At 44.9% G+C, this 12696-nt stretch overlaps 1 protein-coding gene across 3 annotated transcripts in view; it reads left to right on the top strand.

The window, feature by feature from the left end:
* The window catches only part of ARIH2 (ariadne RBR E3 ubiquitin protein ligase 2), a 52952-nt gene that overhangs the window by 37914 nt on the left and 2342 nt on the right, over window positions 1-12696 (top strand). For all 3 annotated transcript variants that reach the window (XM_055343110.1, XM_055343111.1, XM_055343112.1), the window contains 10 exons: window positions 382-445; window positions 2536-2686; window positions 3580-3701; window positions 4967-5076; window positions 6758-6875; window positions 7873-7923; window positions 8014-8035; window positions 10131-10282; window positions 11469-11612; window positions 12205-12273. In XM_055343110.1, coding sequence (XP_055199085.1) covers window positions 382-445; window positions 2536-2686; window positions 3580-3701; window positions 4967-5076; window positions 6758-6875; window positions 7873-7923; window positions 8014-8035; window positions 10131-10282; window positions 11469-11612; window positions 12205-12273 — 1003 coding nt within the window. The remainder of the gene's footprint in view (window positions 1-381; window positions 446-2535; window positions 2687-3579; window positions 3702-4966; window positions 5077-6757; window positions 6876-7872; window positions 7924-8013; window positions 8036-10130; window positions 10283-11468; window positions 11613-12204; window positions 12274-12696) is intronic.

Below are 12696 nucleotides of genomic sequence, written 5' to 3'. Positions count from 1 at the left end.
CCAACTGAGCCCACCAGGTGCCCCTGCATTTTCTTTGTCTTAATATATCATTCCCTGTTCCAAAAATACAAAGATTATTTATTTGCCTGTGTTCCCAGAAAGGAATTGAAAACAGATATTGTCCTTCATAAGTATTTTTCTTACAGTTTGGTGTCTTTGAAGCAGGGTTATTATTCTCATACCAATTGAGAGCTAAAAAATCGAAAGAGAAAAAAGTATTTATACTAAAGTAAGAGGGAGCTTGGTTCTGTCAAAAGGAAGTTAGAGACAAAGACACTTTAGTATAACCACGGCACTTGTTGGTTCCTTCTGGTTTTGTTCAGAGGTTAAAATGTTAGTCTTCATTTCTGAATCCCTTTATTTCTGCTTTTTGTTTTGTAGATACAAGTCTAATTCTGCTCAGCTGCTCGTTGAGGCTCGAGTTCAGCCCAGTCCCTCGAAACATGTGAGTGTCTCCTACTTGAGCAAGGCTTCTGATACACATGGTTTTTGCTGTGGCTTATGGTGTTATTGACAACTGTCTTTCTGTGTTTATAGTACAACATGCCTGAGGTTTTTGTTAAATATGGGCCTAGGGATCCCTGGGTGGCGCAGCGGTTTGGCGCCTGCCTTTGGCCCGGGGCGCGATCCTGGAGACCCGGGATCGAATCCCACATCGGGTTCCCGGTGCATGGAGCCTGCTTCTCCCTCTGCCTGTGTCTCTGCCTCTCTCGCTCTCTCTGTATGACTATCGTAAAAAAAAAAAAAAAAATATGGGCCTAAATCTTACATTTCCATTATAGTTTAAAGAGTTTCCTTGTGGATGAAGAATAAAATCCTTGCCAGTCCTGGGACCCTTTTCAGCCTCACCTTCCTCTTTACACTTACACCCTATACTCCATTTCTGTTAGGTTCCTTGGTATTCCCAAGCTTACTGCATGCTTCTTTGACTCTGCTTGTGCCATCCCTGGTCTGGAATGTCCAGATCCTGTCCCTGTCTTTGCTTGTGGGAATGGAACTCACCTTTAAAGACCCACATCAAGCTGTCTCTCACAAAGCCTGTGATCTCTCCTCTCCAGACACCTCTAGTTAGATCTTGAAATCTTTACACGTGTGATATAGCAATTCACTCATCTTTTCAGCTCCCCTACCAGACTGTGTGTGCTTAAGAATAGGAACCATATCTTATAGTGCATAGCAATTTCCTATGTATGTAGGAATTTAACAAACATCTGTCAAGTGAGTAAGGGCCATGTCCTCACTCTTCAGGAGGGAGAATTGGGGCTCCAATTACCACATAACTTCCATAGCTCTAAAATAAATTTATTATTAAAACAAAACAAAACAGGGGATCCCTGGGTGGCGCAGCGGTTTGGCGCCTGCCTTTGGCCCAGGGCGCGATCCTGGAGACCCGGGATCGAATCCCACGTCGGGCTCCCGGTGCATGGAGCCTGCTTCTCCCTCTGCCTGTGTCTCTGCCTCTCTCTCTCTCTGTGACTATCATAAATAAATAAAAATTAAAAAAAAATTAAAAAAAAACAAAACAAAACAAAACTTCCATAGCTCTGAGGAGAACATTTCCAGGGCATACTGGATAAACATGAAAATACAGCGCTTTTCCTTCAGTTGTTTTTTGTATTCCCAATGAACTAACTAGAACCTAATGTAAACCTGTTGTGGACTTCTCCATCAGTTTGTGTCTTGGATCAGGGGCCCCATGTTGTCTTTGTTTACCAGTTATTATAGCATGGCATGATTTCTGAAGTTCAAGCTTTGCAGTTATTTTCCCACACTCAAAAGGTTTCTTTCCTAGTAGAAGCCTTCCTCGTCCCTCTAAATTAATTGTATGTGACATCTCTGCAGTGTGTTAAGGATGAGTTGTGACTTAGTAAAAAACTGTAATATTTTGTATTTTGAGCATGTCCATGTGGGAAAAGTGCACTATCTTTGACAAGTAAACTTGCAGTGTGGGCTTGTTAGAAGCTTCACATGCTTAGCTGAGCCTCTGAAGAACCTCTGTAGTACTTACTGAGGGCAGCTCTTTACACTGAATGGGGCAATTTATAAACAAAACCCTGTAGCATCTAAAAGCAGAAGTTGGACTGAATGACCTCCAAGGACTTTGGCAATTTGGAAATCCTGAGCATTTTATTTTATTTTATTTTTATTTTTATTTTATTTTATTTTATTTTATTTTATTTTATTTTATTTTATTTATATTTATTTGTTTGTTTGTTTATTTATTTATTTATTAATCCTGAGCTTTTTAGCCTGGCATTATAAACTACTGTAAGTCCTTTCAGCCTTCCTTTGCCTTTCTGAATCCTAGTGATTGTGCAAGCCCAGCTCATGTGCCACCTCCTTCAGGAAGCCTTCTTGATCTGTGCTTTATGTTCAGAACTTTTAGAACCCACAGAGCCCACACATTGCAGTTGAGTTCTGACACTTGTTGCAGAGTCAGTTTTACCTACCATGCACCTAGCTGCATGTGGCACCCCTATAGCCTCCCAGGATCTGAAGACTCCTCGTTACTCATTTGGCTCTGCCTCTCCCCAGGTTCCCACGGCCCACCCCCCTCACCACTGCGCAGTGTGTATGCAGTTTGTACGGAAGGAAAACCTACTTTCTCTGGCCTGTCAGCACCAGTTTTGCCGTAGCTGCTGGGAGCAGCACTGCTCAGTACTTGTCAAGGACGGCGTGGGTGTGGGTAAGTCTGCTGCAGAAATTGTAAAAGGCTGGCATGAAGTATTTATCTTCAAGTTTGTCCTTGTGGGTACTCAGGTCAAGTGTGTGTTTTCTTTTGAGCCAGATTAGGGTTTTTATTGTCAGAACCATTAGTTTCCAAACACATCAGGCTGAACAATGACAAAGTTTTCCCTAATCCTGAGCAAAATGAGAGGATTAAGGCTTTTGTTTGGGCATATATGTAAATGTTGGTGTGCATGCAAGGTGAAATTTTGAGAGAACTGTCCTATTAAGCTGCCTACCCTATCTTGATGCCCCAAGCAGTAGCCATCATTCAGAAACACTCAAAAATTGCTGTTGTTTAAAGTAACATAACACAAATCAGAGATTGTTTGTCAATCTTTGACTTGATGGTATCAGAACTCAATTAGCCTCTGATTAATGGTATCTACAGAATCTCATTGTGTTGGTTAGTAATCACTTGCACATAATATTAAATATCACAAAATGAAACTGTTAGTCAAGAACCGTATACGAATCTTTTTTTTTTTTTTAATTAAGCTCTGTGCCCGGGGCGGGGGGGGGGGGGCTTGAACTCCCATCCCTGAGGTCAAGAATCACCTACCTGTTCTACCAACTGAGACAACCAGGTGCCCCAAGAACCGTATAGGATTTTTTGGATGCTACTGCTTTTTCAGTGTCTATTTGTGATATATATGTAATTTGAGGTAAATTCCAGTTGTGTCCACTCCAAATATACTCATTTTTCTCTCTCTTTTTTTTCTTAAATAAATTCTGTGGCTTCACAGGTTTCCTGTGTGGAATCTTGAATTTGTTGGTGGAACTCAGTGGGAAAATATATATTGTTGTGTCTTCTGCAGTGCAGTTATCCATCATGTTGTCTTTGTTCAACAGGAGTCTCTTGTATGGCTCAGGACTGCCCACTCCGAACTCCAGAGGACTTTGTATTTCCATTGCTGCCGAATGAAGAATTGAGAGACAAATACAGGCGCTACCTCTTTAGGGACTACGTGGAGGTATGACCAGCCCCTGTCGTTGCATGTCTGTTTTCCTGAGCCTCCTTTCCATCACATGTTCACCACAGTAACTTTGTAGATGAGCCTGCCATTAGGTGCTATAATTTGAAGAAAGAGCTCTGGCTTTTACAAAGTGGAGAAGCCACTAGAGTGGTAGTGAAGAACACAGGCCTTGGAGTCAGACCGACATGACGTGAATCCCAGGTCTGTTACTTCCTCACTGTATAGGCTTCCACCCATTATTGTACTTCTCTGAGCCTTGGTTTTCTCTTGGAGAATGGTCTGCCTTCCTCACCTTCTTCTCAGTTGCTTAAATAAGCTACTGTATGTCAGGGGCTGAACACTAGTCAGGGCTATGTCAGGGCTGTTTGGTTTACTGATTTAGAAAGCACAGAGAAGGGGTATTGCTTCTTGTGCAGCATGAAAACTTGCCCGTGATTCCAGCATGGTCAGCTTTGGATTCCCCCTCCTCTATTGGGCTCCAAGCTCAGGCTTGCTGCCCCCATGCAATGTAGTTCTCATCTTTATTACTTGAACCTCAGCTTGTAAGATTATCTGATGGGCTGGGTCTTCTCATGCATGAGCTGTAGGATAACATTCCCTTGTTCCCTGGGCTGCTTGCTGCCTTTGGTTTATGCGTGAGGGTCACTGAGCCTCTCAGGGCTTTTGTTTTTAGGTAAAATTAGTGTGTAACATTAAATTAGTTTCAGGTATACAGCATAATAATTCAATATTTTATATGCTACAGAGCGATCACAATCTAATTACCACCTGTCACCCTATAATAGATCCCTTTCACCCATTTCACCCACCCCATAACCCCCTTCCCCTTCCATTCCCTATATTTTTGAGTTTTGTTTGTTCATTTTGTTTCTTAGATTCTGCACAGAAGTGAAATCATATGATATTTCTCTTTCTCAGTCTTAATTTCACTTAAATAATACTTTCAAAGCATGGGTGATTGGGCTGTGTTCCTTTCTAGACCTGGTGTTTGTGCGTTCATCTCACAGACACAGTTCTGTACTCCATTTTATCATCTACCCTTAGATCATTCTAGTGAGTTACTACCTAGTTTTGGCTAAACATTCATACGTCTTCAGTATCTGCCTAATGCTATCGTTTGTGACATCCTTTCTGAATTCCTGTAGCCCCTTGATAGAAGTCATCGGCTGGAAGGACAGAAGGTGTTCGAGCTCTCAGGGAAGTCTGATTTGGAAGCAGTGACTAGGGGATGTCCTCATTGTGTCCCCTTGGTGTGTTCACAGAGTCATTACCAGCTCCAGCTGTGCCCTGGTGCAGACTGCCCTATGGTTATTCGGGTACAGGAGCCTAGAGCTCGCCGAGTACAGTGCAATCGGTGCAACGAGGTGTTCTGGTAAGAGTGGGTGAGAGTGCTCAGCAGCCCTGGGCTCCTGCTTTGCCCTTCAAAGTACCACTGGTGTTGCTATAGATGAGGGTGGGGCTGGGAGAGGAGAGACTGGGCTTTGAGAGCCTAAACTGCAGCTCTGCTCCAAGTGGGCAGGGTATGTATCCAGCATCTCCTGTTCCATGGGATGTTTGATAATGCTCAGTCTGGAAACAAAAAAGTAGCACAGGTTCTTGGAGAATGTGCTATAATTTATGCTAGTGAGACTCATGGCACAGAGATTTGTCTATGTGGTTGTGTATGTGCCTGCACAGATAATCACATATTGCTGTGTATGAAAGCTCAACCTTCAGTGTTTGACTCTTTCTCCATCTTGGCCTTAATAGGCTAATTTTATAGCTCTATAATTCGTAAAGGTAGTTTACATCTACTTGGGGTTTACTCCATTCAGTAGATATTGGGGATAGCTAAAGTGTACTGAAGGCTTACCATGGGAAAGACACTATTCTCATCATTTTACCTTCATTGTCACAAATGTATACAATTGATACTGTTACCCTTATGTTATAAGGGAGGAAATGGAGATGCAAAGCAATGATAGAGCCATAATGTAGGTCCACATCTGTGTCTGTCCCTAATCATGCCTCCCTAGAAGATTCACGGTGGGGATTCAGAGAAACTACATGAAAATGTGGTTGTGTGTGTGTGTGTGTGTGTGTATGTGTGTATGTGTGTGTTCTTGCCTTTAAGACATTGTTGAGGGAGTCTCTGGCTTACCAAAGATGAAGAACCACTAACATAAGGGCGCCTGGGTGGCTCAGTCAGTTAAGCATCCAACTCTTTTTTTTTTTTTTTAAGAATTTATTTATTCATGAGAGACACAGAAAGGCAGAGATACAGTCAGAGGGGGAAGCAGGCTCCTCGCAGGGAGCACGATGCGGGACTCAATCTTGGGTCTCCAGGAACCATGCCCTGGGCTGAAGGCAGGCGGTAAACTACTGAGCTACCCAGGGATCCCCAGCATCCAACTCTTGATCTCAGCTCTTGTCTAAGAAAAAAAAAAAAAAAAACACTAGTTCTCTCCTTCTTTTGTGTCCCTGTTTGCTTGAGAGCCTTTACTAGCCAGAGGTTGTGTTCGCTTGGACAAAAGAGAAATTAAAAACATGGAAGCCTAGCCCAGTGAGTGTTGGAGTGTTTTTCTTTTCTAATTTTAAGTTTCAGGCATTGTCAGATATATCATTCCCCTGCAAACTGAACAGATTCTGTCATGTGTACATACTGTGTGCATCTGGTTGGGAGCTAGTCAAGGCTCCCAGAAAGTGGATCTCAGTTCTGCCTTGGGTTTGAGCTGAGTTATCGTCTCAGAGCACCTCACTATGCCCTTTAAGAGGCTGGACTCTGAATTTGACATCTTTTCAGAGAAGGTTGACACCACAGAAAATATTTAAGATGGAATCATTTTATTTGGGTTTATTAAGAGTATGTCTTAGAAATGCTTAGATTGAAGAGAAATTCATGCAGTATTTCAGTATAACCCTGGGTAAGTAAAGATCCCAAAGGCCTTGAGAGGTGACTGAACATCTTTGAAAAGCTCTAATTCAGGATCTGTTGGCTTGGACAGAAGGAAAATTGAAAACATGGGACCCTGACCTCACAATTATTTGAATCTTTTTCTTTTCTGGTTTTTAAGTTTCAAGTGTCGTCAGATGTATCACGCCCCCACAGACTGCGCCACAATCCGGAAATGGCTCACGAAGTGTGCAGACGACTCTGAAACAGCCAACTACATTAGTGCTCACACTAAAGACGTAAGGACTGTATCTTACCTGTCATGGATCTGCCCTCCTTAATGCTGCCTAGGGCCTTGCCTGGGAGGCTGGCCATTTGAGAGCAGAACACCCAGGGCCCCAGGGCCCTTGCTGGAGGCTGCAGACCCTTGCCCAGACTTGGCAGAGTTTGCAACGGACCATCATAGTATGTGTGGGGTGCATTTATTTTAATAAAATACTGAATTGCCTGATAAAGTTTGACCTATAGAGTGACTAATTAGAAGAAAACCAGGTGTTTTTTAATATCTCCTGGGCTTTAACAGCCCTGGGAGGGAGGTGGTTGATAGCAACATATAGTAAAGAGCAGGGCTCTGATGCAAGCCCAGGCATGCCCAGTTCTCATTCTGAAACTTGCCATGGGAAAGCATGGCCTTCAGCCCCTTGAGCCCCAGGTGACTCAGCACCTACCCTGTGCCAGTCATGTGCTGAGTTGCTGCACTCACAGCAGACCTGTGACCGTGCCCTCATTAAACATAGTCTGCTTCACAGCAGTGGGAGAGGAAAGTGTCAGCTGGTCTCTGCATTGCTGCCTGGGTTGTGGCATCTTTTAGATGAGAGCAAGTAAGCTTTAGAAGTTGTTTCCTTGCCCTGTTGTGGAAGCAGAAGTCCCGGGAAGCTGAGCAGGACTTAGTCCAGTGTGGCAGCTCTTGTGTTGCTTTGGCATTCTTCCCAAGCAGGAAGGCTTTGTGCTGACTCAGCTTGTGCTTAATCTGAGCAGCCTCGTGGCAGAGACAGATGGTGGAAGACTTAGTGGGGCTCAGCCAGTACTTGGAGTGTTTCAGAGCCAAACGTGCTGACCTCATTTCCTTGAATTGCTGTTCCAGCCTCAGCGACCCGCCACATTTAAGTGAGATGCTCCTTCCCAGAAGGGCTCGCACGATGAGCTACTGGGCACGGGTGCCAGGAGCTTTGTGTAATTTGTCTTAGAACCAGCCTGGTGGTGCGTGAGCCTAACGGCGCCCTTCTGTCTCCTCAGTGTCCCAAGTGCAACATCTGCATTGAGAAGAATGGAGGCTGTAATCACATGGTGAGCAGAAGCCTGTACTCTTTGCATATGTGCCATGGAGCCTTTGGTCAGCGTGCCCTTAACATGTTCTCTTTTGTTTCCCTCTGACAGCAATGCTCCAAGTGTAAACACGGTGAGTCCCAGGCGTGGTGCAGAAGGCCCAGTGGCACAGTCTGCGTTTCTTGTGCAATGGGTCTCCAGTGCTCATTTACTGAGTGCTTTTATGGTGAAGTGACAAAGGGCAGCCTTAGTCACTTAAAATAACCAGTCTAAAGCGGCTCTTGATTTTTTATTTACTCCTTTCTTCTGGTGCCTCCTGCCATCTTGCTGGCACATATAGTCAGAAGTCAAGATTGGTATGACTCTTAGACCTTCATGATCCTCAGTCATCCAAGAAGATCTTAGTATGTTCTTTTTATTTTTTGCAAAGGCAGGTAAGTGGTGTTGGACTTATCTGTGCTACCTTACAGATACCTTTTAGAGCAGGCTGTTTTATTGGAGGGAGCAACAGAAGAGTCTTCCTTGGAGGTTTTTTTTTTTTTTCCCCATGGAGGTTTTTACAAAGTTTCCATAAGGGCTTTTGATTTGGCCTTTTAGGTCTCATTCATCCATTGAGGGAGCTTACATAGAACCTATTGGTTTTACTTTGCTTCCTGCCAGATGAAGTAAAGAAATAAAACTCCTTCAGGTAGAAAGTATGTCCAAATAGGTCTCTTACACAGCAGTTTCAATGCTGACCAGGAGGCCCTGAGGGTATCTCTTTGTAAGGGTCCATCTAATGCTATTCCTGTGTTTTCCCAGGAAACACACTGTGATCAGAGTGGACATGGCAAGGCATTAGAAGAGAACAGTGACTGTGAAGTATAGAATGAAGATAGGCTGCTGGTAGTGGCATATTTCCTCAGTGGTATCCTACTCTGTCGTTGTGTGTTTAAGTGACAGGGATGTGTATCATCCACTTAGAACAGTGCATAAGACTTTAATACGGTTTAAAGAGAAATGCCAAGTGAACACCCCAGTACCCATCACATTCCTAGTACCCAAGAAGTCCTCTGTGTGTCCCTCCCCACAGTCTCTCCGTCCTTCACCACCCAGAGTTAGTTGCCATCCCTTGCATTGCTGCATAGTTTGACCACCTCTACCGGCAACCCTAAGCAGTGTAGTAGTAGTTAATTTTTTTTTAAAGATTTTATTTGTTTATTTATTCATGAGAGATGCAGTGAGAGAGAGGCAGAGACACAGGCAGAGGGAGAAGCAGGCCCCATGCAGGGAGCCTGATATGGGACTCGATCCCAGGTCCCCAGGATCAGGCCCTGGGCTAAAGGCAGTGCTAAACCACTGAGCCACCAGGGCTGCCCTGTAGTAGTATTTAAGACAGTAAAAAGGCCCACCTCCTCGATTAAGGAAATAGCCAGTATTGCTGCTGTTCAGTGAAGGTTCCGAGAAGAAAAGTGAACAACCTCTGAGTCTCTGGGTCTTGCTTTAGCATCCCCCAAGTTTTGTAAGAGATCCTTTGGAGAAGTCTGAGCCAACTTGAATCCTGGGAAATAGGGTTTACTCGCTGTCAGAGACAGGATATAGATCTGGCCATCTAACAGAACTGTGGTTGGCCTTTCTAGTAATTGTTAGATGTTGAATGTTGAGTGGATCTTTACTTTTTCTCTTTCCTTCCTCAGTATAGAAGTAGGCTCATAATTTTGAGTAGGAACTCTTGGTAGCAGTTGATTTTATAGATGTGTTCTTTTAAAAAAAATGACAAAATTTTTTTAAATTAAAAAATGACAAAATAGGGGAAAGCCTTTATTCTCAGCTTCATGTACAAAATCTTCTTAGGACAGATGTCTTGAGGGTAGGAGGTAGTCAGGAGGGCAGACGTGTTTTGGACAACCAGATGGGCCTCATTGGACAGGTGTCTGCTTCTCTCAATGGCATTGACCAGCAGCCTGATACGGTCAGCATCTGTCTGTGTTGGGTTGAAAAGGTACCAAGCTCATGGAACTGAGAATTCCCGCTGGCTATTGTTCATATTGGCAAGGAAAGGCTACAGGGACAAAGGGATGAGGTGCACATTCCTTCTGAAAAGAGACACTCTTAAATTAAGCGTTCTGGTCAAGTGACAACCCCACTTCACTCCCCTTTCACAGGATCTGTCTGTCCCACTGCTTTGCCTTTGGAGGAATGTGGGCTTATCTTGTGGGTATAAATTTCTCTTTCTCTATTCTTTGCAGACTTTTGCTGGATGTGTCTAGGAGATTGGAAGACCCATGGCAGCGAGTACTATGAGTGCAGTCGGTACAAGGAGAACCCCGACATTGTCAACCAGAGCCAGCAAGCCCAGGCCAGGGAGGCCCTCAAGAAGTACTTGTTCTACTTTGAGAGGGTAGGCATCTTTTCCTGCAGCTGCTCCTCAGGGATGGGCTTCTTCCAGCTGGCCTGCTGAGGTAGAAGTCCCAGACTAGTGTGCCAGTATGTACACAACAGAAGTCAGGAAAAGTGGATTCTGCAGTGGACCTGAGTGATGCTTCCATAAATGTGGCTTTTGGGTTCTACAGGGCAAGCCACGACCAACAAAGCTCTTTGAATGGTGGGTTGAAGGACAATGAGGGGGCCATCAGATAGTCTTTTTCCATTGGGTACCATCTTAATCAGATTTAGAGGGCAGTTCCTCTCAGGAAGACCTTTCAGAAGCCCACAGAGTACAGCACATTTGGTTTCTTTTCTTTAAGATTTTGTTTATTCATGAGAGACAGAGAAAGGCAGAGACATAGGCAGAGGGAGAAGCAGGCTTCCCACAAGGAGCCCGATGTGGGACTCGATCTCAGACCCCGGGATCACGCCCTGAGCCAAAGGCAGACGCTCAACCACTGAGCCACCCTGGCATCTCACACACAATAGACCAGTGGGTACCTAACTTTGTTTAGTCCTCAGGGCTGAAGCCCTATTGCCTTAGATGGTAGAGTGATCTGGCAGGCAAGCAGCTGCTCAGGACAGGGTTAGTAGTGTGGGCTGAGGAAGTCTCCCCCGTCCTGGGGGACTGAGTCTGAGTGGCTCAGTCCATTGGGTGGCCGACTTGTGATTTCAGCTCGGGTCATGATCTCAAGAGTCCTGGGATGGGCCTACGTCAGGCTCCACGCTCAAGAGGGAGTCTGCTTCTCTCTCTCTCTCCGCCTCGCACGCTCTCTTGCTCTCTCTGTCTCAAATAAATATTTTATTTTTTTTATTTTTTTTAAATTTATTTATTTATGATAGAGAGAGAGAGAGAGAGAGAGAGAGAGAGAGAGAGGCAGAGACACAGGCAGAGGGAGAAGCAGGCTCCATGCACCGGGAGCCCGATGTGGGATTCGATCCCGGGTCTCCAGGATCTCGCCCTGGGCCAAAGGCAGGTGTCAAACCGCTGCGCCACCCAGGGATCTCTCAAATAAATATTTTAAAAAGAAAAAGTCCTCCTGCACTCTCAAGGACATACAGTCCCCATAAGTTAGATGAAGCTGTGGCCATGCTGTGCCAACCAAGGTGTCTATTCTGAACTTCTGTCTGGACTTGTGCTCCTTCTCTGTACCCTGTAGTGGGAAAACCACAACAAGAGCTTGCAGCTGGAGGCACAGACATACCAGCGGATACATGAGAAGATTCAGGAGAGGGTCATGAATAATCTGGGGACATGGATCGACTGGCAGTACCTACAGAATGCTGCCAAGCTCTTGGCTAAGGTTTGTACCATGTCACTCCTCTGGTCCCTGGCCCTGATAGGCCCAGATATCTGAGGATGGGAGGCACTATAGGGGGCAAGAGAACACAACACTTTGTGTGGCTCTGCATGCTTCTGCTTCGAGGTTTGTATTTCCCTGGGCTGTGACCACTGAGGACCCAGTCTGCTGCTGGCTGCCAGGGGATTTCCAAGAAAACTATTCCACTACCTCAGGGAAGGAACTGCAGGGAAATCTAGAGCCCTTTTCTTCTTTTGTCCCATCCATGCCTCACTCAGGAGAAACTAAGATTGTCTTTGGACAAGTATTGAGATAGATGTATGGACTCTGATGTCCAACTTGAGGGAAGAGCCATTGAGGCAGGTGCTGGTAATAAATGAGTTTGAAAAAGGAACTGTGGGTGTTCTGTGACCATTTATGTTTCAGCTTTTCCCATCTTGTCCCTCAATTCATCCTGGGGCGTGGCCTCATCTCTTTTGAGCCTATACCTATAGAGCCAGGCTAACTTGCATGGTTGGGTAAGAATTGCAAAAGCCACCTGAGATGTGTTCAGGTTAGGTTCACTCGTGCAGGTGCCTTCTCTCTTCTATTGTAGTGCCGATACACCCTGCAGTACACTTATCCATATGCGTACTACATGGAGTCTGGACCCAGGAAGAAGCTGGTAAGGCCAAGCAATCCTCCTCTCTGCCCTCTTAGCTTCAGAGGTAGCCTTGTCTCCCAGCACTTCCCAGGAGAGTGGGGACCAGACCCTGGTTATTGGGAGGCCAGAACAAAACTATCAGTTTTAAAAGTTCAGTTCTCCTGGGGCTGAAATGAGTGGCTCTTAATTTTGGCTCAGGTCATGGTCTCAGGGTCGTGAAATCGAGCCCTGCTCATGTGAGCTCTCTCTCTTTAAAAAAAAAAAAAAAGAAAAGAAAAGAAAAAAAGTTCCCTTCTAAGCATCTCTAAAATACACCTCAGAGCCTGGCATTTGTTTAATATTAAGGCAGATAGACCAAAGCCCCTGAATGGCCATAGTTATAGGGCGACTGGTTAAAAAGCTCTGTGGCCACTTAGAAGTCCAGCACCCGTGGTTTTGGAGGGA

Source organism: Nyctereutes procyonoides, unplaced genomic scaffold (assembly GCF_905146905.1).
Source record: "Nyctereutes procyonoides isolate TBG_1078 unplaced genomic scaffold, NYPRO_anot_genome, whole genome shotgun sequence".
In the NCBI taxonomy this organism is placed as follows: Eukaryota; Metazoa; Chordata; class Mammalia; order Carnivora; family Canidae; genus Nyctereutes; species Nyctereutes procyonoides.
Note: the sequence above shows the minus strand (reverse complement) of the source record. Positions and strands in the feature narration are given on the sequence as shown.